We start from the raw sequence: 26,345 nt of genomic DNA, 5'->3' as shown, positions 1-26,345 counted from the left end.
AAATGAAAAACCTCGTCTTGACATGGAATCGAACATGAGATACATGTCACTGGCTCCTGGGAAAACTAACTGTAGAACCAGGTACATCATAATGGTCGAGCCGTTCTATTGAACCTACCTCAATCTGTCCCTCTCTTCCCTTGACTGACAGACCAGCAGTGTGTCGCCCAGTCTGCTCAGTCTCCTTGCCACCTCCAGCATCAGGACGGTGGCTTCACGTTTAGAATGAAGCCTCACCTCAACGTTGTTACTGTTTATATTTTCCAACAAAAGGATGCAGTGTTCTTTGGTAAGAAATCCTAACTGACTCTCGTTTGCATCTACTTTTGTCTCAGCTAATGCTGCCCAAAATGCCATAAGTATTTGGTCATACTTGAATGAATTCATCAACAAGGAAGTTTTGGAAACGAATGCTGAAGATATTACGGCAATATTTTGTAACTTTGCAAAGAACACGTTAGGATCTTTCATATCATTTGTGGAAACAACTCCACGTATAACATTAATGCTTTCATTGGTAAACCGACGTAGTTTTGAAGTCACTTCTCTGGCCACTGAGGTGTTGTAACTTCGCACCATATCAGTTTCCTTGTCACAGGTTATCACTGTCAGTACAACCAGGGGCTGGTGGGGCATGGCTAGAAACATGTCACATCTTACTGGGGTTGGTCTTTCTAACACTGGAAAGTCTAATGTTATTGCTAAGGATTCTGTCAAATGCACAAAACACGTTGTGTCACCACAGGTGTCCAGTTCTGCGCCAGTGACAAGGTTGCAACGATACAGGGATTCGTCAGTTTCCAGTAGTGAAAGTAGCATGTCTTTGATGTCCAGAATGTGACCCGGCAGGTTGGTTGGAGCGATGTTGACGCCGCCTGTGGATATCAAGATCGGTTAATTCACTTCTTGAAGTCAGTGTAAACAGCGAAACAAAGGTATTCTGCTTGCCAGGGAAATGTGTTGGTTTTTGTTTTACCAATGATAATAACTGTCTTTTCAAGTTATTGGTTTCGTATCTGAATTTCCTTACATATGGCAAACCATCAGGAATCACATGATCAGTGATTAAAAACAGTTCATATCGTAGTCAGAAGCAATAAAAGCTGTGAGGAAGTTACCAAAACGCAATGTATTCGCAGAAAAATGCAGAAAGCATACTGGTATCACATGCACGACTATGCAACCTCCGAAAATTATAAGAAATTGTTGCTTTGAATCAGTGATCATCACGATACCACTAAATCAAACATGACAGTAGCGCACACTGGAAATCATGATAACAAACTGTGAAGACTGTGAGGTACGATTCATCACATTAGGGGATAGACTTAGATCATCATCAAGTATAAACACAATTTAGAGCCATAGCTCACAAGGGAATAAGCTATCAACGAAAGTTTAAACGTAGCATGACCATGGCTGTTGCGTCAGAAACACTCAACCGTTTTCAGTGACTCATTGATTTTCCTTCGATATGACACAGCACGACCTCTATAGTGGCGGTTTAGTGATGGTGTGGGATGGCATCACTTACAGCTACACAACAGTATTCTCCAAGTCTTGATTATAGAATTATACTATCAAAGTTTGCAAAGGATCAAGTTTTGAAGATATCAAAATATCCTCCAACAAATACAGATTAAAATATCGCGGTACACAATGATTGGGAACACCTATAGGGCCTCAATTTCATCATGAAACGGAGAGAGACATGATGTCATTGGCACGTTTTGCACGAGGTGCTAAAAAAACTGTATTTGGAGGTACAGTGAGATAATCGCTGTACATCATTATCAGTGAGCAAAACCAACAACATTTGCGACGAAGGATTACAACAACTAATGCAATTATGTCTCCTCAACGCCAAAGACGTTGTTTGAGGCATAGTCATGCTTGAAACTAGGTCACCACAACGTCTTGTTGCAGATGTCTTTGGGTGTTAGCCAAAGTGTGATCAGCAGGTCATAGAACCGATACCAGACATTTGTATCAGCTTTTCAGCGACATTCAGGTCGACTACATACCATCACACAGCTGGAAAATAGGTTTCTCCCTTTTGTAGCAAGACGTCATCACTTTGTGACTGCAACCACACTCAGAAATAACCAGCGGAACGCCAGTGGCATTATAGTTTTTCCTAAGACAGTACGCAATCGTCTCCGAGAGGCTGCTATTACTGAAGACAATTTTCACATGGCACCATCCAAATATTTATTGGGAACAGAGATCTCTTCACGTGGATTACATGCGCGATCCTGAGAGTTGTTCTTTTTGGGCAATGAATTTGTTTTCCTGATTGTTAGATTTGGTGAGATACTCTCATTTTGACTGGTGATCTGTATGTTGGCATTGTGCAGGACAAGATAACCGACTTTTGTTCATTGACCATGTCTTCTCGCAATATAGTCGTTGGCTGCTTCAACAGATGCACATAATTTACCTTTTAAGGTGGTGAACCTTTGCAAATGTTGAGTGATATATTCCTGCTATTTTAATTAATCATATCAACTGCATTTACCTTACTTGTTTAACCAAAGAAAAGAAACAGTGTACCTTTGCTCATGTAGTGACGCTTAATGTCAGTGATATGTTCTCTTGTCTGCTGTAACTGTGGGCGCAGAAAGTCTTTGCTGTTGAAATAATGGAAGCCATCCTCCTTCCCGTTTGATGCATTAATCTGAAAATACTGTCATGTGTAACAATCAGCAGTTCTAAAACATACAGAAAGTCAGTGATAACTGACATTTCAAGTTAATATAAAACAGTGGCCACAAGCATATATGCTTTGCCTGTATCTGTATCTAAGCTACTGATACCAACATTCTGATCAACAGGTCATTTTCGTTTTCAGGTGTATATTGAGTGATCCTGCGATACATTTGTCCAAATTAGTATATACAAATACTAATTGATAGACATATATTTAGTTTGGACTTACTGTTTGTACATGTGTATCTCGTGACCTGTTTGGAGTACCTGAAAATCAACATTCAGTTATAAGTCAAGTCTGGCGTATTTAGTAACTGATAAATGACGTCTTTGAATTAAAATTTAGGGATTACCGATAATAACCTTTAAGTATTGTATGTTTGAATATGATCAGCAAAGTTCTCACATACATGTAAATGAACGTAATAGCCATGACCCTAAAACAACATTTAATATACATAACTTCACGTTACATCAATACCTTTCAGGAACAGCCATTGTCGACCACAAGGTTCGAACAGATCACTTCGAGTTCCATGCACCACATTCTCAAAGCTGGACATGTTCAGATCTTCCACATCAAATGTCGTGATTGTGGACGAGTGAACTGACCTGCAAATAATAAATAGTAAAAAAAATTCATTTGAACCAGTAACTGTGAGAAATTTGTCATCCCATTGCTCCTTTTCTCCGCCATATTTTTGGACACACGTCAGACACGTCAGATATGGGAGTACTTGAGAATATATCTGACATTGACTTGTCTTGTTTGAAGGTCAGTCTCACCTATTGTAACAGACACGTCAGAGATGGGAGTACTTGAGAATATATCTGACATTGACTTGTCTTGTTTGAAGGTCAGTCTCACCTATTGTAACAGACACGTCAGAGATGGGAGTACTTGAGAATATATCTGACACTGACTTGTCTTGTTTGAAGGTCAGTCTCACCTATTGTAACAGACACGTCAGAGATGGGAGTACTTGAGAATATATCTGACACTGACTTGTCTTGTTTGAAGGTCAGTCTCACCTATTGTAACAGACACGTCAGATATGGGAGTACTTGAGAATATATCTGACACTGACTTGTCTTGTTTGAAGGTCAGTCTCACCTATTGTAACAGACACGTCAGAGATGGGAGTACTTGAGAATATATCTGACATTGACTTGTCTTGTTTGAAGGTCAGTCTCACCTATTGTAACAGACACGTCAGAGATGGGAGTACTTGAGAATATATCTGACACTGACTTGTCTTGTTTGAAGGTCAGTCTCACCTATTGTAACAGACACGTCAGAGATGGGAGTACTTGAGAATATATCTGACATTGACTTGTCTTGTTTGAAGGTCAGTCTCACCTATTGTAACAGACACGTCAGAGATGGGAGTACTTGAGAATATATCTGACATTGACTTGTCTTGTTTGAAGGTCAGTCTCACCTATTGTAACAGACACGTCAGAGATGGGAGTACTTGAGAATATATCTGACATTGACTTGTCTTGTTTGAAGGTCAGTCTCACCTATTGTAACAGACACGTCAGAGATGGGAGTACTTGAGAATATATCTGACACTGACTCGTCTTATTTGAAGGTCAGTCTCACCTATTGTAACAGACACGTCAGAGATGGGAGTACTTGAGAATATATCTGACACTGACTCGTCTTATTTGAAGGTCAGTCTCACCTATTGTAACAGACACGTCAGAGATGGGAGTACTTGAGAATATATCTGACATTGACTTGTCTTGTTTGAAGGTCAGTCTCACCTATTGTAACAGACACGTCAGAGATGGGAGTACTTGAGAATATATCTGACATTGACTTGTCTTGTTTGAAGGTCAGTCTCACCTATTGTAACAGACACGTCAGAGATGGGAGTACTTGAGAATATATCTGACATTGACTTGTCTTGTTTGAAGGTCAGTCTCACCTATTGTAACAGACTCGTCAGAGATGGGAGTACTTGAGAATATATCTGACATTGACTTGTCTTGTTTGAAGGTCAGTCTCACCTATTGTAACAGACACGTCAGAGATGGGAGTACTTGAGAATATATCTGACACTGACTTGTCTTATTTGAAGGTCAGTCTCACTTATTGTAACAGACACGTCAGAGATGGGAGTACTTGAGAATATATCTGACACTGACTTGTCTTATTTGAAGGTCAGTCTCACCTATTGTAACAGACACGTCAGAGATGGGAGAACTTGAGAATATATCTGACATTGACTTGTCTTATTTGAAGGTGAGTCTCACTTATTGTAACAGACACGTCAGAGATGGGAGTACTTGAGAATATATCTGACATTGACTTGTCTTGTTTGAAGGTCAGTCTCACCTATTGTAACAGACACGTCAGAGATGGGAGTACTTGAGAATATATCTGACATTGACTTGTCTTGTTTGAAGGTCAGTCTCACCTATTGTAACAGACACGTCAGAGATGGGAGTACTTGAGAATATATCTGACACTGACTTGTCTTGTTTGAAGGTCAGTCTCACCTATTGTAACAGACACGTCAGAGATGGGAGTACTTGAGAATATATCTGACACTGACTTGTCTTGTTTGAAGGTCAGTCTCACCTATTGTAACAGACACGTCAGAGATGGGAGTACTTGAGAATATATCTGACACTGACTTGTCTTGTTTGAAGGTCAGTCTCACCTATTGTAACAGACACGTCAGAGATGGGAGTACTTGAGAATATATCTGACATTGACTTGTCTTGTTTGAAGGTCAGTCTCACCTATTGTAACAGACACGTCAGAGATGGGAGTACTTGAGAATATATCTGACACTGACTCGTCTTATTTGAAGGTCAGTCTCACCTATTGTAACAGACACGTCAGAGATGGGAGTACTTGAGAATATATCTGACACTGACTTGTCTTATTTGAAGGTCAGTCTCACCTATTGTAACAGACACGTCAGAGATGGGAGTACTTGAGAATATATCTGACATTGACTTGTCTTGTTTGAAGGTCAGTCTCACCTATTGTAACAGACACGTCAGAGATGGGAGTACTTGAGAATATATCTGACATTGACTTGTCTTGTTTGAAGGTCAGTCTCACCTATTGTAACAGACACGTCAGAGATGGGAGTACTTGAGAATATATCTGACATTGACTTGTCTTGTTTGAAGGTCAGTCTCACCTATTGTAACAGACACGTCAGAGATGGGAGTACTTGAGAATATATCTGACACTGACTTGTCTTATTTGAAGGTCAGTCTCACTTATTGTAACAGACACGTCAGAGATGGGAGTACTTGAGAATATATCTGACACTGACTTGTCTTATTTGAAGGTCAGTCTCACCTATTGTAACAGACACGTCAGAGATGGGAGAACTTGAGAATATATCTGACATTGACTTGTCTTATTTGAAGGTCAGTCTCACTTATTGTAACAGACACGTCAGAGATGGGAGTACTTGAGAATATATCTGACATTGACTTGTCTTGTTTGAAGGTCAGTCTCACCTATTGTAACAGACACGTCAGAGATGGGAGTACTTGAGAATATATCTGACATTGACTTGTCTTGTTTGAAGGTCAGTCTCACCTATTGTAACAGACACGTCAGAGATGGGAGTACTTGAGAATATATCTGACATTGACTTGTCTTGTTTGAAGGTCAGTCTCACCTATTGTAACAGACACGTCAGAGATGGGAGTACTTGAGAATATATCTGACATTGACTTGTCTTGTTTGAAGGTCAGTCTCACCTATTGTAACAGACACGTCAGAGATGGGAGTACTTGAGAATATATCTGACACTGACTTGTCTTGTTTGAAGGTCAGTCTCAACTATTGTAACAGACACGTCAGAGATGGGAGTACTTGAGAATATATCTGACACTGACTTGTCTTGTTTAAAGGTCAGTCTCACCTATTGTTACAGACACGTCAGAGATGGGAGTACTTGAGAATATATCTGACACTGACTTGTCTTGTTTGAAGGTCAGTCTCACCTATTGTAACAGACACGTCAGATATGGGAGTACTTGAGAATATATCTGACATTGACTTGTCTTGTTTGAAGGTCAGTCTCACCTATTGTAACAGACACGTCAGAGATGGGAGTACTTGAGAATATATCTGACATTGACTTGTCTTGTTTGAAGGTCAGTCTCACCTATTGTAACAGACACGTCAGAGATGGGAGTACTTGAGAATATATCTGACACTGACTTGTCTTGTTTGAAGGTCAGTCTCACCTATTGTAACAGACACGTCAGAGATGGGAGTACTTGAGAATATATCTGACATTGACTTGTCTTGTTTGAAGGTCAGTCTCACCTATTGTAACAGACACGTCAGAGATGGGAGTACTTGAGAATATATCTGACATTGACTTATCTTGTTTGAAGGTCAGTCTCACCTATTGTAACAGACACGTCAGAGATGGGAGTACTTGAGAATATATCTGACATTGACTTGTCTTGTTTGAAGGTCAGTCTCACCTATTGTAACAGACACGTCAGAGATGGGAGTACTTGAGAATATATCTGACACTGACTCGTCTTATTTGAAGGTCAGTCTCACTTATTGTAACAGACACGTCAGAGATGGGAGTACTTGAGAATATATCTGACATTGACTTGTCTTGTTTGAAGGTCAGTCTCACCTATTGTAACAGACACGTCAGAGATGGGAGTACTTGAGAATATATCTGACATTGACTTGTCTTGTTTGAAGGTCAGTCTCACCTATTGTAACAGACACGTCAGAGATGGGAGTACTTGAGAATATATCTGACACTGACTTGTCTTGTTTGAAGGTCAGTCTCACCTATTGTAACAGACACGTCAGAGATGGGAGTACTTGAGAATATATCTGACACTGACTTGTCTTGTTTAAAGGTCAGTCTCACCTATTGTTACAGACACGTCAGAGATGGGAGTACTTGAGAATATATCTGACACTGACTTGTCTTGTTTGAAGGTCAGTCTCACCTATTGTAACAGACACGTCAGATATGGGAGTACTTGAGAATATATCTGACATTGACTTGTCTTGTTTGAAGGTCAGTCTCACCTATTGTAACAGACACGTCAGAGATGGGAGTACTTGAGAATATATCTGACATTGACTTGTCTTGTTTGAAGGTCAGTCTCACCTATTGTAACAGACACGTCAGAGATGGGAGTACTTGAGAATATATCTGACACTGACTTGTCTTGTTTGAAGGTCAGTCTCACCTATTGTAACAGACACGTCAGAGATGGGAGTACTTGAGAATATATCTGACATTGACTTGTCTTGTTTGAAGGTCAGTCTCACCTATTGTAACAGACACGTCAGAGATGGGAGTACTTGAGAATATATCTGACATTGACTTATCTTGTTTGAAGGTCAGTCTCACCTATTGTAACAGACACGTCAGAGATGGGAGTACTTGAGAATATATCTGACATTGACTTGTCTTGTTTGAAGGTCAGTCTCACCTATTGTAACAGACACGTCAGAGATGGGAGTACTTGAGAATATATCTGACACTGACTCGTCTTATTTGAAGGTCAGTCTCACTTATTGTAACAGACACGTCAGAGATGGGAGTACTTGAGAATATATCTGACACTGACTTGTCTTGTTTGAAGGTCAGTCTCACCTATTGTAACAGACTCGTCAGAGATGGGAGTACTTGAGAATATATCTGACACTGACTTGTCTTATTTGAAGGTCAGTCTCACCTATTGTAACAGACACGTCAGAGATGGGAGTACTTGAGAATATATCTGACACTGACTTGTCTTATTTGAAGGTCAGTCTCACCTATTGTAACAGACACGTCAGAGATGGGAGTACTTGAGAATATATCTGACATTGACTTGTCTTGTTTGAAGGTCAGTCTCACCTATTGTAACAGACACGTCAGAGATGGGAGTACTTGAGAATATATCTGACATTGACTTGTCTTGTTTGAAGGTCAGTCTCACCTATTGTAACAGACACGTCAGAGATGGGAGTACTTGAGAATATATCTGACATTGACTTGTCTTGTTTGAAGGTCAGTCTCACCTATTGTAACAGACACGTCAGAGATGGGAGTACTTGAGAATATATCTGACACTGACTTGTCTTATTTGAAGGTCAGTCTCACTTATTGTAACAGACACGTCAGAGATGGGAGTACTTGAGAATATATCTGACATTGACTTGTCTTGTTTGAAGGTCAGTCTCACCTATTGTAACAGACTCGTCAGAGATGGGAGTACTTGAGAATATATCTGACACTGACTTGTCTTGTTTGAAGGTCAGTCTCACCTATTGTAACAGACACGTCAGAGATGGGAGTACTTGAGAATATATCTGACATTGACTTGTCTTGTTTGAAGGTCAGTCTCACTTATTGTAACAGACACGTCAGAGATGGGAGTACTTGAGAATATATCTGACACTGACTTGTCTTGTTTGAAGGTCAGTCTCACTTATTGTAACAGACACGTATGTGATATGGGCAGGCAAACAAGAGAACAGTTTCCTTTAAGGTTAATGTCACTGGTTGCATGTCGAAAAGCATGACCTCAACATGAAAAACCTTCATTCTTGTGAGAATACAAACCATTTTGGTTTTAGAATGACATATCAAAACCTATAATTGACCATATGAACGAAAATATAAACTGTCAATGCAAGAGAATAACCAGTATAGATTATCCGCCGAAGCAGATTCTATTTATCGTAAAGGGCAAACTAGCAGTGAAAACTATATGAATGGATCACTGAAAATCAGTGATGACACCAGGCTGCACCAGCGGCAGCACCGACAGCACCAGCCACTCACACGATTTGAACATAAGTTTCTGTGTATTTCTTGTTGTCATCTAATTTAAAAGGCGAATTACATTAACTGGCATCAAATTGAGTACCTGTATTGGGTCGTATCTAATATTGAGTACATGTATTGTGTCATATCTCATATTGAGTACATGTATTGTGTCATATCTAATGTTGAGTACATGTATTGTGTCATATCTTATGTTGAGTACATGTATTGTGTTGTATCGAATGTTGAGTACCTGTATTGTGTCTTATCGAATGGCGAGTACCTGTATTGTGTCTTATCGAATGGCGAGCGCCTGTATTGTGTTATATCTAATCTTGATAATATGTATTGTGTCGTGTCTAATGTTGAGTGCCTGTATTGTGTCATATCTTATGTTCAGTACCTGTATTGTGTCATATCTTATGTTGAGTACATGTATTGTGTCGTATCTAATATTGAGTACGTGTATGTGTCGTATATAATGTTGAGTACATGTATTGTGTCATATCTTATGTTGAGTACATGTATTGTGTCGTATATAATGTTGAGTACATGTATTGTGTCGTATCTAATGTTGAGTACCTGTATTGTGTCGTATTTATTGTTGAGTACATGTATTTTGTCGTATCTAATGTTGAGTACCTGTATTGTGTTATATCTTATGTTGAGTACCTGCATTGTGTCATATCTAATGTTGAGTACCTGTATTGTGTCATATCTTATGTTGAGTACATGTATTGTGTCGTATCTAATGTTGAGTACCTGTATTGTGTCGTATCTAATGTTGAGAACCTGTTTTGTGTCGTATCTAATGTTGAGTACCTCTATTGTGTCGTATTTAATGTTGAGTACATGTATTGTGTCGTATCTAATGTTGAGTACCTGTATTGTGTTATATCTTATGTTGAGTACCTGTATTGTGTCATATCTAATGTTGAGTACCTGTATTGTCATATCTTATGTTGAGTACATGTATTGTGTCGTATCTAATGTTGAGTACCTGTATTGTGTCGTATTTATTGTTGAGTACATGTATTTTGTCGTATCTAATGTTGAGTACCTGTATTGTGTTATATCTTATGTTGAGTACCTGCATTGTGTCATATCTAATGTTGAGTACCTGTATTGTGTCATATCTTATGTTGAGTACATGTATTGTATCGTATCTAATGTTGAGTACCTGTATTGTGTCGTATCTAATGTTGAGAACCTGTTTTGTGTCGTATCTAATGTTGAGTACCTCTATTGTGTCGTATTTAATGTTGAGTACATGTATTGTGTCGTATCTAATGTTGAGTACCTGTATTGTGTTATATCTTATGTTGAGTACCTGCATTGTGTCATATCTAATGTTGAGTACCTGTATTGTGTCATATCTTATGTTGAGTACATGTATTGTGTCGTATCTAATGTTGAGTACCTGTATTGTGTCGTATCTAATGTTGAGAACCTGTTTTGTGTCGTATCTAATGTTGAGTACCTCTATTGTGTCGTATTTAATGTTGAGTACATGTATTGTGTCGTATCTAATGTTGAGTACCTGTATTGTGTTATATCTTATGTTGAGTACCTGTATTGTGTCATATCTAATGTTGAGTACCTGTATTGTCATATCTTATGTTGAGTACATGTATTGTGTCGTATCTAATGTTGAGTACATGTATTGTGTCGTATCTAATGTTGAGTACTTGTATTGCGTCATATCTAATGTTGAGTACATGTATTGTGTCATATCTTATGTTGAGTACATGTATTGTGTCGTATATCATGTTGAGTACATGTATTGTGTCGTATTTAATGTTGAGTACATGTATTGTGTCGTATCTAATGTTGAGTACCTGTATTGTGTCATATCTCATGTTGAGTACCTGTTTTGTGTCATATCTTATGTTGAGTACCTGTATTGTCATATCTTATGTTGAGTACATGTATTCTGTCGTATCTAATGTTGAGTACATGTATTGTGTCGTATCTAATGTTGAGTACCTGTATTGTGTCATATCTTATGTTGAGTACATGTATTGTGTCGTATATAATGTTGAGTACATGTATTGTGTCATATCTAATGTTGAGTACCTGTATTATGTCGTATTTAATGTTGAGTACAGGTATTGTGTCGTATCTAATGTTGAGTACATGTATTTTGTCGTATCTAATCTTGATAACATGTATTGTGTCGTATCGAATGTTGAGTGCATGTATTGTGTCGTATCTAATATTGAGTACATGTATTGTGTCGTTTCGAATGGCGAGTACCTGTATTGTGTCTTATCGAATGGAGAGTGCCTCTATTGTGTTATATCTAATCTTGATAATATGTATTGTGTCGTGTCGAATGTTGAGTGCATGTATTGTGTCATATCTAATGTTGAGTACCTGTATTGTGTCGTATATAATGTTGAGTAAATGTATTGTGTCATATCTAATGTTGACTACCTGTATTGTGTCGTATCTAATGTGGAGTACCTTTACTGTGTCTTATCTGACGTTGAGTACATGTATTGTGTCATATCTAATGTTGAGTACCTGTATTGTGTCATATCTTATGTTGAGCACATGTATTGTGTCGTATCTAATATTGAGTATGTGTATTGAGTCGTATATAATGTTGAGTACATGTATTGTGTCATATCTTATGTTGAGTACATGTATTGTGTCGTATCTAATGTTGAGTACCTGTTTTGTGTCGTATCTAATGTTGAGTACCTGTATTAGGTATCATGTTGAGTACATTGAGTATCATACAATATCGAATTTCAAATACATGTATTGTGTCGTATCTAATATTGAGTACATGTTTTGTGTCGTATCTAATATTGAGAACCTGTATTGTGTCTTATCGAATGGTGAGTACCTGTATTGTGTCTTATCGAATGGCGAGTGCTTGTATTGTGTCGTATCTAATCTTGATAACATGTATTGTGTCGTATCGAATGTTGAGTACATGTATTGTGTCATATCTAATGTTGGGTACATGTATTGTGTCGTATCGAATGGCGAGTACCTGTATTGTGTCTTATCGAATGGAGAGTGCCTGTATTGTGTTATATCTAATCTTGATAATATATATTGTGTCGTGTCGAATGTTGAGTGCCTGTTTTGTGTCGTGTCGAAAATTGAGTGCCTGTATTCTGTCATATCTAATGTTGAGTACATGAATTGTGTCATATCTATGTTGAGTACATGTACTGTGTCTTATCTAACGTTGAGTACATGTATTGTGTCATATCTAATGTTGAGTACCTGTATTGTGTCATATCTTATGTTGAGCACATGTATTGTGTCGTATCTAATATTGAGTATGTGTATTGAGTCGTATATAAGGTTGAATACATGTATTGTGTCATATCTAATGTGGAGTACCTGTATTGTGTCATATCTAATGTTGAGTACCTGTATTGTGTCATATCTTATGTTGAGCACATGTATTGTGTCGTATCTAATATTGAGTATGTGTATTGAGTCGTATATAATGTTGAGTACATGTATTGTGTCATATCTTATGTTGAGTACATGTATTGTGTTGTATCTAATGTTGAGTACCTGTTTTGTGTCGTATCTAATGTTGAGTACCTGTATTAGGTATCATGTTGAGTACATTGAGTATTATACAATATCGAATTCCAAATACATGTATTGTGTCGTATCTAATATTGAGTACATGTTTTGTGTCGTATCTAATATTGAGTACCTGTATTGTGTCTTATCGAATGGCGAGTACCTGTATTGTGTCTTATCGAATGGCGAGTGCTTGTATTGTGTCGTATCTAATCTTGATAACATGTATTGTGTCGTATCGAATGTTGAGTACATGTATTGTGTCATATCTAATATTGGGTACATGTATTGTGTCGAATCGAATGGCGAGTACCTGTATTGTGTCTTATCGAATGGAGAGTGCCTGTATTGTGTTATATCTAATCTTGATAATATATATTGTGTCGTGTCGAATGTTGAGTGCCTGTTTTGTGTCGTGTCGAAAATTGTGTGCCTGTATTCTGTCATATCTAATGCTGAGTACATGAATTGTGTCATATCTATGTTGAGTACATGTACTGTGTCTTATCTAACGTTGAGTACATGTATTGTGTCATATCTAATGTTGAGTACCTGTATTTTGTCATATCTTATGTTGAGCACATGTATTGTGTCGTATCTAATATTGAGTATGTGTATTGAGTCGTATATAAGGTTGAATACATGTATTGTGTCATATCTTATGTTGAGTACATGTATTGTGTTGTATCTAATGTTGAGTACCTGTATTGTGTCGTATCTAATGTTGAGTACCTGTATTGTGTCATATCTAATGTTGAGTACCTGTATTAGGCATCATGTTGAGTACATTGAGTATTATACAATATCGAATTCCAAATACATGTATTGTGTCGTATCTAATATTGAGTACATGTTTTGTGTCGTATCTAATATTGAGTACCTGTATTGTGTCTTATCCAATGGTGAGTACCTGTATTGTGTCTTATCGAATGGTGAGTGCTTGTATTGTGTCGTATCTAATCTTGATAACATGTATTGTGTCGTATCGAATGTTGAGTGCATGTATTGTGTCGTATCTAATATTGAGTACATGCATTGTGTCGAATCGAATGGCGAGTACCTGTATTGTGTCTTATCGAATGGAGAGTGCCTGTATTGTGTTATATCTAATCTTGATAATATGTATTGTGTCGTGTCGAATGTTGAGTGCCTGTTGTGTGTCGTGTCGAAAGTTGAGTGCCTGTATTGTGTCATATCTAATGTTGAGTACCTGTATTGTGTCATATATAATGTTGAGTAAATGTATTGTGTCATATCTTATGTTGTGTACATGTATTGTGTCGTATATAATGTTGAGTACATGTATTGTGTCGTATCTAATGTTGAGTACCTGTATTGTGTTTTATCTTATGTTGAGTACATGTATTGTGTCATATCTTATGTTGAGTACATGTATTGTGTCGTATCTAATGTTGAGTACCTGTATTGTGTCGTATCTAATGTTGAGTACATGTATTGTGTCGTATCTTATTTTGAGTACATGAATTGTGTCATATCTAATGTTGAGTACATGTATTGTGTCATATCTAATGTTGAGTACATGTATTGTGTCGTATTTAATATTGAGTATGTGTATTGAGTCGTATATAATGTTGAGTACATGTATTGTGTCATATCTAATGTTGAGTACCTGTATTGTGTCATATCTTATGTTGAGTACATGTATTGTGTCGTATCTAATATTGAGTATGTGTATTGCGTCGTATATAATGTTGAGTACATGTATTGTGTCATATCTTATGTTGAGTACATGTATTGTGTCGTATCTAATGTTGAGTACCTGTATTGTGTCATCTAATGTTGAGTACATGCATTGTGTCATATCTAATGTTGTGTACATGTATGATGTCATATCTTATGTTGAGTACATGTATTGTGTCGTATCTAACGTTGAGTACATGTATTGTGTCATATCTAATGTTTAGTACCTGTATTGTGTCACATCTTATGTTGAGTATATACATTGTGTCGTATCTAATGTTGATTACATGTATTGTATCCAGATTAAATGAAAGATTTGGCAGCATTTTCATGAGATATTTAGCAATATTCCAGTTATATCACAGTTGGGGATCACACATTGGGATATGGACTTCAGACATTGTACTCATGTGTCTTTTATGGAAGAAATCATGCTGATAAAGTTTTGTCAAATTCAAAATTTAAATACTCAAGCTATCACCTACAAGATCTTTGAATGATGTACGTTGACCCTAAGAACTATCAACACCAGTCACTACTAACTAGCCCATATTCAGAGCAACGCTCTGCTACCAATGGTTCGCAGTGGGAGGCTAAACTCAGATTAACTAAACCTGAACTAACCTTGCAATCAACTAAACGTGTAATCCCCTTTTAATGTAATGAACAGTGAAAATGTGATAAGATAAAATGAAATGGATTTGAAACTTAAAATGAAGTTGCCGTTTGATTAGCCTATGTTAACAATGTAATTGGGTAACTCTCTCAATGATTTCTATTCTATTCTATTTCTGTACTATTCTAATTCACTATTTTGTAACTTAGAGATAGATATCCATTTACTACTTGCACATATGAACGCCAGAAGCCAAATGAAAATACACTGTGTCTATAGCATGCGCATTTTTCGCTCATCCAACAAGAAGCATATGCTGCGTACCGACTTTAACGCTTTCTGCGAAGCTGTTTTGTACCAATGATTCAACCACTGTGTCTAGGAACATGACACTTGTTCCCGGACGCTTCAGAACATGCACCCTTCCATGATAGATCCCTGTCTACCATTTATTTGGAACAATACTTCAAGACAATCCAGTTGACAAACTACAAAAACCTCAACTTATTTACAACAATGACTAGTCCATGGAAACAGCAGCACTATTTACAACCTTGAACAACTGGTTCTTGTTCATTCTCGATATTCGTAAGGACAGATCTTTAACATCTACAACTCTAACATGGCCATCTTTGCCTGGGTAAGTCTTCAATATCCTTCCCATAGGCCAAGTTCCTCTTGGATTAAGTTTCTCTTGGATTATCTTGTGATACGACAATCACCACATCATCAACTTGGAAGTCTCTTGATGACGTGACCCAATCTTTTCTGACATTCAACGTTGGAAGCCACTCTCTTTATAATCCATCTCCTCCCAATATGCCTGATGAGTTCCTGGATCCTCCGCCAACGCTTCTGGGGAGAAAAGGAAGTGGAATCTATTTCTGGAGTGAAATCTCCACCAAGCTGCCCATGTAGAAAGTGGTTTGGTGTGAGCAGAACATCATCCTGTGTGTGGGCACTTAGTTGAGTGGTCTTGAATTCTAAGCTTCGGCCCCAGTAAAAGCAGTCATCAGTTCTTCATCAGTGACATCACTTGAGCTGAGGACAGCATAAATAGCCCGTTTAGCTGACTTTACCATCGATTCGAATATTCCTCCAAAGTGAGGAGCATTTGGAGGATTAAATCTCCATACAATGCCTCTGTTTGCCAATTTCGATATTGTGATGACAGAATCTAATGAAGTCACCAGCTCTTTAAGCTCTTTCACAGCTCCATCGAAATTTGTCCCATTGTCCGATATGATCTCATTGGGCATTTCCCTTCTGTGTGCCATGCGGAAGAGAGCATTTAAGAATGAGTGAGTGAGTGAGTGAGTTGTGCTTATCTCCGCTTTGAACAGTATTCCAGTTATATCACGGCGTGTCAGCTTAATGTGGGAGGAAAGCCCCAAGTGATGCAGGTCTCAGACGTTTACCACTTCGAGAAACCCACGAGCATGGGTATGGTGCTGACAAACCTAGAAACATAATCGGGGCAATCCGGGATTCGAACCCACAATCATAGGTTTCTGGCGTGCCCAAGGGACGCAACTCTGCACAGCGAATCGCGGCGCCTTAGATGACTGGGCCACCCGTGCCCCCCGCATTTATGAATGAATTTGTGTCTAGTCCGAAAGCGATTTCCAAATGTACAGCGCGTGTAGCTAGGCCTGTGAACAGGCACAGGTAACGCTTCTGACGGCTTCTACCTCGACCCTTTTCAGTAAGAAATGGACCAGCGAAATCTACCCCAACTTGAACAAATGCTCTCATTGAACAGACAACTCTCACCTTTGGAACCTTGCCCATGAGTTGTTGTGCTGGCTTTGCTTTTTGCTTTTTGCACCAAGAACATGCATTTTCCCATTCCCGAATTTTCTCTCTTGAGGATATTATCCAGAGCTTTGAAGACAATGAGGCTAATGTGGTATTTGTTCCCGTGTGGTGACACATTTCAAGATGTTAACTTTCAACTTTGTCACCGGGCTTTTTCTGGGAAGACTTCTGCAAACCTCTGCCATTTAATCTCATCACTCCTGTTTCATCCAGAAAAGGCTGTAACCCTATGAGATTACTCTTAGGTGGTATTCTGCTGTCCTGTTTCAGTGCCAAATAATCTTTAGGAAATGCTTCCATTTGATCTTTTGAAATTAGTTTCCTTTCAGCTTCTTCAATCTCTTCTAGGTCCAGATCTTCTTTCCTTCTCATATTCTTTTGTGTCCGAGAGTGACTGAGAAACCTGTAGACCCATGCAAAGATTCTACACAGTCTTTTCCAGTCGGAAAACCTACATGGATTCAAACGCCATGTCTGATCAACATCTTGCACCAACATTGTCACTTTCATGTTTGATCCCGTTTTCCTTTCCAGCTCAACTTTCTGGAAAGCATGTATCTGCTTTGGCCATTGGCTCACATCAAGTTTTAAAAACTCAGGACCTTGTAGCCATGCTTTTGTACCAAGTGTTTCAGGTTTACAACCTTTTGTAAGTATGTCAGCTGTATTCAACTTAGTTGGCCCATGCATCCATTGGCTGGGTTTTGTCACTTCTTGTATAAAACCCACACGATTGGCCACAAATGGCTTGAAGCTTCTACTGTGGCTTTTTATCCACCACAACACGTTCATGCTATCCGACCAGATCCTTGCATCATAAGGTGACATTTCTAGACCTTTTGCAATAGCAAGCAGAAGTTTCACCCCAAGAACCGCTGCCATCAACTCTAGTCGTGGAACACTGATAGCCTTCAGTGGAGCAACATGACTTTTTGCAGCTACAAGTTGACTCGCTGTTCTGTGATCATTAACACTCACCAGATAAATGACTGAACCAAAAGCATCTTGTGATGCATCTACAAACACATGTAGGCATGAATTGCCTATTTCTGTTCTAAATTCTATCTATCTTGGGAAATATTAAGACTTCAAATCTGCCAATTCCTTATACCATTGCCAGACCTATTTTTCTAAATCAGGATGCAGACTGTCATCCCAACGTACACCAGACACCCAAATGTGTTGCAGTATTATCTTTGCCTGAATGGTAAATGGAGCTAACAGTCCTAAAGGATCAAATATCTTTGCAATCTCCATCAAGAAAGCTCTTTTTGACATTTGAAAAGACCTCCTGGTCTATCAAACTCAGCATCTGATTCTGAGCCTTTGTCAATGCAGATTTTGCTGCAGTCTTGTGTTTCTTAAGCTGAGCTAATTTTAACTCCAGCTTATCTACATCACTAATACTTGCTATCTTAGACATGCTTGTTGCTTTGTCAGCCACTGAACCAAACAAGCATCTAACTACACCTGAAAATGTATCCTATCTTTGAATGACGTACGTTGACCCTAAGAACTATCAACACCAGTCACTATTACTAACTAGCCCATATTCAGAGCAACGCTCTGCTACCAATGGTTCGCAGTGGAAGACTGAACTCAGATTAACTAAACATGAACTAACCCTGCAATCAACTAAACGTGAAATCCCTTTGTAATCAATTAAACGTGAAATCCCCTTGTAATGTAATGAACAATGAAAATGTGATAAGATAAAATGAAATGGATTTGAAACGAAATGAAGTTGCCGTTTGATGAGCGTATGTTAACAATGTAATTGGGTAACTCTCTCAACTATTTCTACTCTATTCTATTCTATGCTGGTCGTAAAGGGCGACTATGCTTGTCGTAAGAGCTGACTAACGTAATCGGGTGGTCAGACACGCTGACTTGGTTGACGCATGTCATCGTATCTCAATTGCGTGGATCGATGCTCATGATATTAATCACTGGATTGTCTGGTCCAAGCTCGATTATTGACAGACCGCCGTCATATAGCTGAAATATTGCTGAGTGCGGCGTTAAACAACAAACCAACCAACCAAGTAAACTACGTTTATAATGAACACGCTTATAACGAACTGACGGATATAACGAAATGTGTTTTGATCACGTTCATTTGCTGAATATATGCCTATAACGAACTACGGTTATAACGAATTAAAATAAGTGCTCCCTTTGATTTCATTATTACCGTAGTATACAGTATTGTCCTTAGTTTCATTCAATGATAATAAGATGAAAAAGATCGACATATTCTTTGATAATTAATGGTTAGTACTACAGATGTGAATAATGGTCGCCTGCTATTTAAGAATATCATCTCACTTTTGTCCAGAAGAGCAACACAAACTTTGTTTTTGGTAGTCATATAATTAAGTTCACAATATCATACTACCTGAGTCTGTCCCTCTCTTCCTGTGAGTTGCATATCAGTAGAGTTTCCCCTAGTCTGCTCAGCCTCCTGGCTACCTCTAGCATCAGAGTTGTGGTTCCACTGCCGGGCTCACATCTTGCCTGAACATATTTACTCTCTATGTTCTCCACAAGATATACACACTGATCTGTGGTGAGAAAGTTGATACAACTGTCATCTACTTCACCTGTCTCTGTCAGGATTGACTTAGTCTCAGCAACAGCTGCCCAGAAGGCCATCATCACGTGTTCATATTTTGATGGCGTCATCAATAGAGAAGTCTTCGGAACAAAGGATGCAGCTAATGCTGCAATTCTCTGTAACTTTATGAAGCATGTATCTGTGTCTGTCAGGTCACTCAAACTCAAGACTCCATGAATGACGTTGATGCTCTCATTGGTAAACCTGCGTAGTTTTGAAGTCACTTCTCTAGCCACACTGGTGTTATAATTTCTCATCTCCTCGGTTTCACTGCCATCGTCAATCACAGTCAGTACCATGAGGGGTTGATGGGGCATTGCTATGAAGATGTCACATCTCGTATTTCCTTGCGTCCTTGACACAGGAAAATCTAATAATGTTGCTAATGATTCTGATAAATACAAAAGGCACGTGGTGTCTCTTTCACTCGTATATTCACCATTAACAATGTTTTCATGGTACAGAACTCCGTCCGCCTTCAGCAGTGAAATGAAGGCATCTCTGACATCCAACAGGTGCGCGGGTATCCTTGATGGAACTACATTTAGTGTACCTGTAATATTAGTGTTATTTGTATTTTTCATGGGTTCTGGGACATTAGAAAGAACAACTGACAATTGTTTATAATCAAAATACGTGGTCATGAGGCATTTTGTCATGACATCTCAAAATTAGCATTTTACCATTTACCTTTCTTCACAAAATTACTTTTAATTGCTGAAATGCTTTCGTTGATTGGTGTCAAACGAGGACGCCGAAAATCCTTGCTGTTTAAGCACATTTCTCGCCCTGGAATGTTCTGCATCATTACCTGAAACATTGACATTGAAATCCGTGAGACATGAGACCCCAATAACATCATCGGGCCATATCAACAAACAGAAATTATTTTTATCCAAATGTTAAAAAGCTATTGTATTCATAATCATGTCTTTTGTACCACTAGACTATCACCATACTTTAGATAGTATCATAAATTACTTTTAATATTTATGTGTGTGTTCCTCTATACATAAGTTTCGAATTTCAACTGTAACCATATTTCACTAAGATTAATTCCAAATGTAGCACATTTAACATTTAGCGCATATACCTCTATGCATTTTAACCATTCGATTCCATAATTATCATTAACATGTTTCTGATGGAAACATTCTTTTCCTCCCTCACATCATCACATCGTATAATGTGCAAGGGAGAACAGAAACCTATGTTTTCAAGTAAGCTGTGTGTGTCACTGCGTCAATATTTGTTGTATCTGAACTTGGTCTTTTAAGAAGAACATGTTGGTAAAGGTACCAAAAGATATGGAGACGGTTACTGGTGTGAATGTACATCTAAGCAATAGCAATAGAAATATATTGTTCAACCATAACAGTATCCGTAAATACTAGTATAGTCTTGTAGTGTAATGGAACTGACAAATATAGTGAAAATAACAAATGATGTATAAACTTAGTAAACTTACTGAATTCTTTGTGATCTCTTTGTTTACCTCACTACGCTGTTCACAACGACGGCATGGAACCACTCTTCAACAGAGTATGCTGTGACTGCGTCCCCTTCCACTCTGTAAGCCAGCGGTCCCTGGGTGTCATAGAACACTATACCACTGACAGGCTGGACGTGTATTTCGATTACAAAACCTCCAGGCACCTTTGCAGCAGTACCCTGCATATCACTGTCTCTTGGAATGAAAAAGACATCCACCAGGCCATTTTGTAGTTCATGTCCATCATAGTCACAGATTAACACACCCTTTGAAACACCCTCCTTTATTTTAGCTTCTACAGTCTGTTGACTACAGATAGCAACTTGCTGAATGTCCATTATCCTTGACTTATAAAGTCTTCCATTGAAAGAACGGTCTTTCTCTGCTATGCCAAGGAAGTAGGTGCCACCATCTGTGTTCTTTGTAAATGCACTAACGTATTCAAGAAGTTTGTGGTCATCAAACATGTAACCAACGATGTTCTCATCTGTTTCCTTCCCTTTGAAGTAACCTTTGAATTGAATTGATCTACTCTCGTGCAGTTTGGTTAAATCCTGCAATGTATGTCCAGAAGGATGCACTGATTTAAACTGAGTTCTGTTTTTCAGGAATGTTATCAAAGTTTGATCAGACGGACTGATGATTCGTTCATCAAGAGCTAATTTTGTTTTAGAGTCAGATGTTGTGAGATAAACACCACCTTCAACATACAGTACAAGGAAATCTTTATACTGATGTGTATCCTTTAATTTATCCTTATCAACACACACAGAAAGTTTCTTTTCTTCTTTTAACTTCCTGTTCATCAACTGTTCAATTTCCTTTAATTGTTCAACTACTATTTGTCTCTGCAGCAGTATTTCATCAAGCAACTCATCATCTGGTGTCTCCTTAGCCTTCAATTTTAGCTTATCCAGCCGTTCCTGTTGACCTAGAAGTTCCCTGGCTTTCTCCCCGACCTTCCCAGATATCTCTTCAAGTACACCCTTCTGTTGCTTCTGCAGTTCGTCTAGATCTATGGCATAATCACTTAAGAACCGTTTCGTGTAGACATCAGTGAACAGGCTTCCATCTTGAATTAAAGTCTGAAGTTTTTCATCAGCAAATTCATCAAAGGCCCCTGTAAATGTGTCTTCTTTTTCCCGTCCAACAAAGTGAATCAGTAGATGACCAGAATTAGAATTGCGGAGTGCAGTTACATTTTTCAACAATTCCTTGGTTTTGATAGCCCGCTTTTCCTTCTTCCTTTTATTTTGTTCCCTGTTTTCCTGTGCTAGTCCGTGTATATAGTTGACATGTATGGCCATGCACAAAACATTGGACTGTGTAGAAATGTTTCTGAAGGTCTCAAGTGCTTCCTGCCCTCTAGGAATATTTAGACTGAAACGTTAAAGATATTTTCTATATCCGTAACACTTGGTTGAAGAGCAAGATGTGAGAAGAATCTAACTGATGTAAAAAAGATTTGACTCTTGATCCATATCTCCTCATAATAGTATATTCTAACAAGAGTCATCAGAAAGATGACATATCCCCCCGGCAGCTGTCTGTAAAGTAACCACTCGTAAATGTGCAATTCTGTATGTAATGAGTCAGTAGTTGAATGTTCTTTAAGGAAGCATACCCACTTCTGGTTTTGAATGGTTTTCGAATTCTGGCCCGGAAATGAACCCCATCCCCCAATTGAGCCTAGGTCCAACTTCTTTCCATAAAAATTTAAAAAAATAAAAATCAGAAAAATCCCAAAATATCAAAAGGCACAACTTCAGTGTGTGCCTGATAGATTTGCCAAGTTTCAATGAAATACACTGAATGGTTTTCAAATTCTGCCCCAGAAAAGGAAATGATTACGGACGGACAGACAGACTGGCTGATCGCTATATCCCTCCGCATTATATGCTGGGGGGATAATAAGAAGGATATGTAACTTATGAAAAGTTACAGGCTTTTTCATCAATCTGTATGAGATAACTAAACCCTTGTGCACAGGCCCCTGAGGAAGGATAGTGATATTACTGCAAAACTGGACCCATATATACTCCTCACAAAAAGTTAAGCAACAAATATATTATGTGTCAGTCCATGTTCATATATTCCAATACCTAAAAACTGACTAAAGCAATATAAAGAAAGAGCACAAACACACATTGTCCTCAAAGGGAACTGAAAAGCATTTATGCCTAACAGGTTTACAAATGATCAAAAACAGTATCATGAAAGCAGTCGTGCAAAATGTTCTGCACTGAAAGATGAAAATCTTAAAATTTGAGTTTAAGTCATTTTGAAAATATGATCCAATGTTCAGTAACGTGTATGTCCACCATTGGCTTGAATGCAAGCTTCTACACGTCTTGGCATTGACCAGATGAGCCTATCACGTGTCTGTTGTGGAATGTTCTGCCATTCTCTCCTTAAGGCCTGTTTAAGTTGATCCAGATTCTGAGGACGAACATGAAGACCATAAACACGCCTTCCAAGTTAGATCCGGAGACCTTGCAGGCCAGTCCATATGCGTGATGTTGTTGGTCTGAAGAAGATCAGTGAAAACTCTTGCTCGATGTGGACGAGCATTATCATCCATAAAGATGAAGTTAGGACCTGCTTGTTGTGCTAGGGGAATGATCACAGGTGTGACAATCTCGTCCCTGTACAGTTGGCGTATTGTTCATTACGGTTTCTCCACACACATGCCCTACCATCGTTGAAGTCAAGGCAGAATCTTGACTCGTCCGTGAAGAGAACGTTACGCCAGCGATTGACCCTCCAGTTACTCCGTTGATTGGCACAAGCAAGTCTCTGTTGTCGATGGTGTGCAGGCAGTGGGATACGTTGTACTGGTCGTCTGGACCTCAGATCCTGAGTGTGAAGTCTGTTTCTTACTGTCTGTGTTGAGACTCTGTTTCCTGCAACTCTCTGAGGGTCATTCTGGAGAGATCTGGCCGTAGTAAACCTGTTTCTCCGGGCTAGGGTGGCTGAATACCGGTCCTCACCCTTGGACGACCTGTGTGTGGTCTCTCTGTCATCAGTCCAGTTTGATGGTATCGAGTTATCACTCTTGAGATGACACTGCGGTGAACATTAAAATGATTGGCAACAGCAGTTTGGGTGAGACCCCCCTGTACCATTCCAACAATCTGAGTAACCTCAGTTGGCGTTAAGTGACGCCTAGCCATGTTAAAAGTGTTAATGTCGACAAATTGCCCTTTCTGGCACTTTTTAAGCAATCAGGGTGGATGGGTGAAGTGTGTAAAACATGCATGTCGTGCATTTTGCATGTGTGTTTTGAGGGTGGTTGTGTTCAGGCGATGTTATCAGTGTTATCTGGAAAATCTACATGGAAAAGGCTTTAAGTCGAGTTTTCGTAGGTAATTCTCCTGCCTGCATTTGTTTTCATTGGATGGCATTCAACACTGATGACAATGTTGCACGGAAAATAATACTTGTTGCTTAACTTTTTTTGAGGAGTATATATAAATAGACATATAAAACAAATAACTTGGCCGAAGTTGAAATCGGCTGTTACATTTAAATTAAATGAAAATGTATGGTTGTCATGTTCACAATACCTCGCCACCTCCCTCCACATAAGATCTGCATTCCACAAACATTTATTTTTGAAATTTATTAGCTATATCGGGTGATATTACCGAAATATTGGCTCAGTCGCGGCTGTGAGTCAAGGAAGTAAAGACAATTCTCTGTACTCAATGCCCAGGAGCGGTCTGATTGATAAATATCCCCATGTGCGTTTGTTACGCTTGGAGCGTGGACCAATCACAGCACTCGACGCCATTGAGCATTGGAATTTGTTGTTTACTTCCGTGACCCATAGCCGCGACTGGGCTAAGCACCTTCCAATTAAGTTTGAAAATGTATTAACTTGGCTCCAGCATTACTCTTTTTTCTTACCCATTTTTCTTGTATCATGTTTTACTAAAGGTTTCAGTTTACAGTATGAGATCCGACCGGACCGACGCCTGCCTAAAACCTAAGGTCCGCGCCAGTGTTAGGCACAGACTGTATCAAGCAAACCAACTAGGACACGAGATGATCGTTAACACGACTTGACTTTTATTCAGAACCAGACACGGCAGACCAAAAACCGAAAACGAGGCAAGGCAAAGGGAGGCAACTCCATGCCCAGTAGTACGTCAACAATAGAAAGCTGTCCCACAGCACATTCACAATAATAAGCCATACTGGCACCGCGGCTCCCACAAGTGGTAAGAACCCAATTAGATAAATATGTGTATGTTTGGCAGAGTTATCGGACCCTTTAACAAACCTCCATTTCTGGACGTTAAAGTTCACCGATACGCCTGGTAGATAAAAAGGTGTCGGTCGCCACTGAGTGTACGAACAGGCTGAAACTGCATCTTAAAGACAAGGGGCAAGGGCCCCGAGGTGATGATGAGCCTTACCATACTGACAGAGACAACCATCTTTGTTGCATTTTTTATTTTAATCTGTACATAATAATAAGGGACTCCGTGGTAGGCTTAGATAGGGAGGAACTTCCCCTGAACCCCCCCGGAACTGGTTCAAGAAGAAAGTCGTCTTTAAACTCTGCAGCTTAGTCAGCCTCCCTCCGGTGTACAATCCAACCAAAGCGGAGGCACAGAACCCATCCAAGAATATCTTGGACCCACCAACTGAAGTCCAAGTGTGCGAAAGCAACAGGGTGGCCAGACATACCACGAGTAAATGACAAATTATTGAAGCGACATTGGGACAAAGCCATGCCAATGTCTGCATACCTGACAGAACCAAAAAAACCTGATCATCTCTGGCGACTAAAATTCTATATGCGCTGTGAACCTGGTGAACTAGCTGCCAACACTCCTCAGGCGCTTTTGCATGAACCCTCATATTACAACAATAGAAGACCAGAAATTTCAAAGGAACGTTCGCATTATTCTCCCTAACTTCCCCGATGCAGTTGTCACTGATGACCCACACATGGGCTCACAAAATGAAATTCCTGACGGTGGCCTCGAAGATGTTCAGTTCTCTCCCGATTCCTACCCCTCTTCTGTCAGTAATCTTTCTGAT

General features: G+C 39.0%; 1 protein-coding gene across 1 annotated transcript in view; it reads right to left on the bottom strand.

Annotated features, from left to right (window-relative positions):
- The window catches only part of LOC124117003, a 73,599-nt gene that overhangs the window by 31,700 nt on the left and 15,554 nt on the right, over nucleotides 1-26,345 (bottom strand). Inside the window, exons 2-8 of the mRNA XM_048391900.1 lie at nucleotides 21,270-22,673; nucleotides 20,492-20,612; nucleotides 19,583-20,354; nucleotides 3,191-3,321; nucleotides 2,939-2,976; nucleotides 2,554-2,677; nucleotides 119-875 (exon numbers count right to left, since the gene is read on the bottom strand). Of these exons, the coding sequence (XP_048247857.1) occupies nucleotides 119-875; nucleotides 2,554-2,677; nucleotides 2,939-2,976; nucleotides 3,191-3,321; nucleotides 19,583-20,354; nucleotides 20,492-20,609 (1,940 nt within the window). The 5' untranslated portion in view covers nucleotides 20,610-20,612; nucleotides 21,270-22,673. The remainder of the gene's footprint in view (nucleotides 1-118; nucleotides 876-2,553; nucleotides 2,678-2,938; nucleotides 2,977-3,190; nucleotides 3,322-19,582; nucleotides 20,355-20,491; nucleotides 20,613-21,269; nucleotides 22,674-26,345) is intronic.

This window comes from Haliotis rufescens, unplaced genomic scaffold, assembly GCF_023055435.1.
Source record: "Haliotis rufescens isolate VD_foot unplaced genomic scaffold, xgHalRufe1.0.p SCAF_101, whole genome shotgun sequence".
Lineage (NCBI taxonomy): Eukaryota > Metazoa > Mollusca > Gastropoda > Lepetellida > Haliotidae > Haliotis > Haliotis rufescens.
Note: the sequence above shows the minus strand (reverse complement) of the source record. Positions and strands in the feature narration are given on the sequence as shown.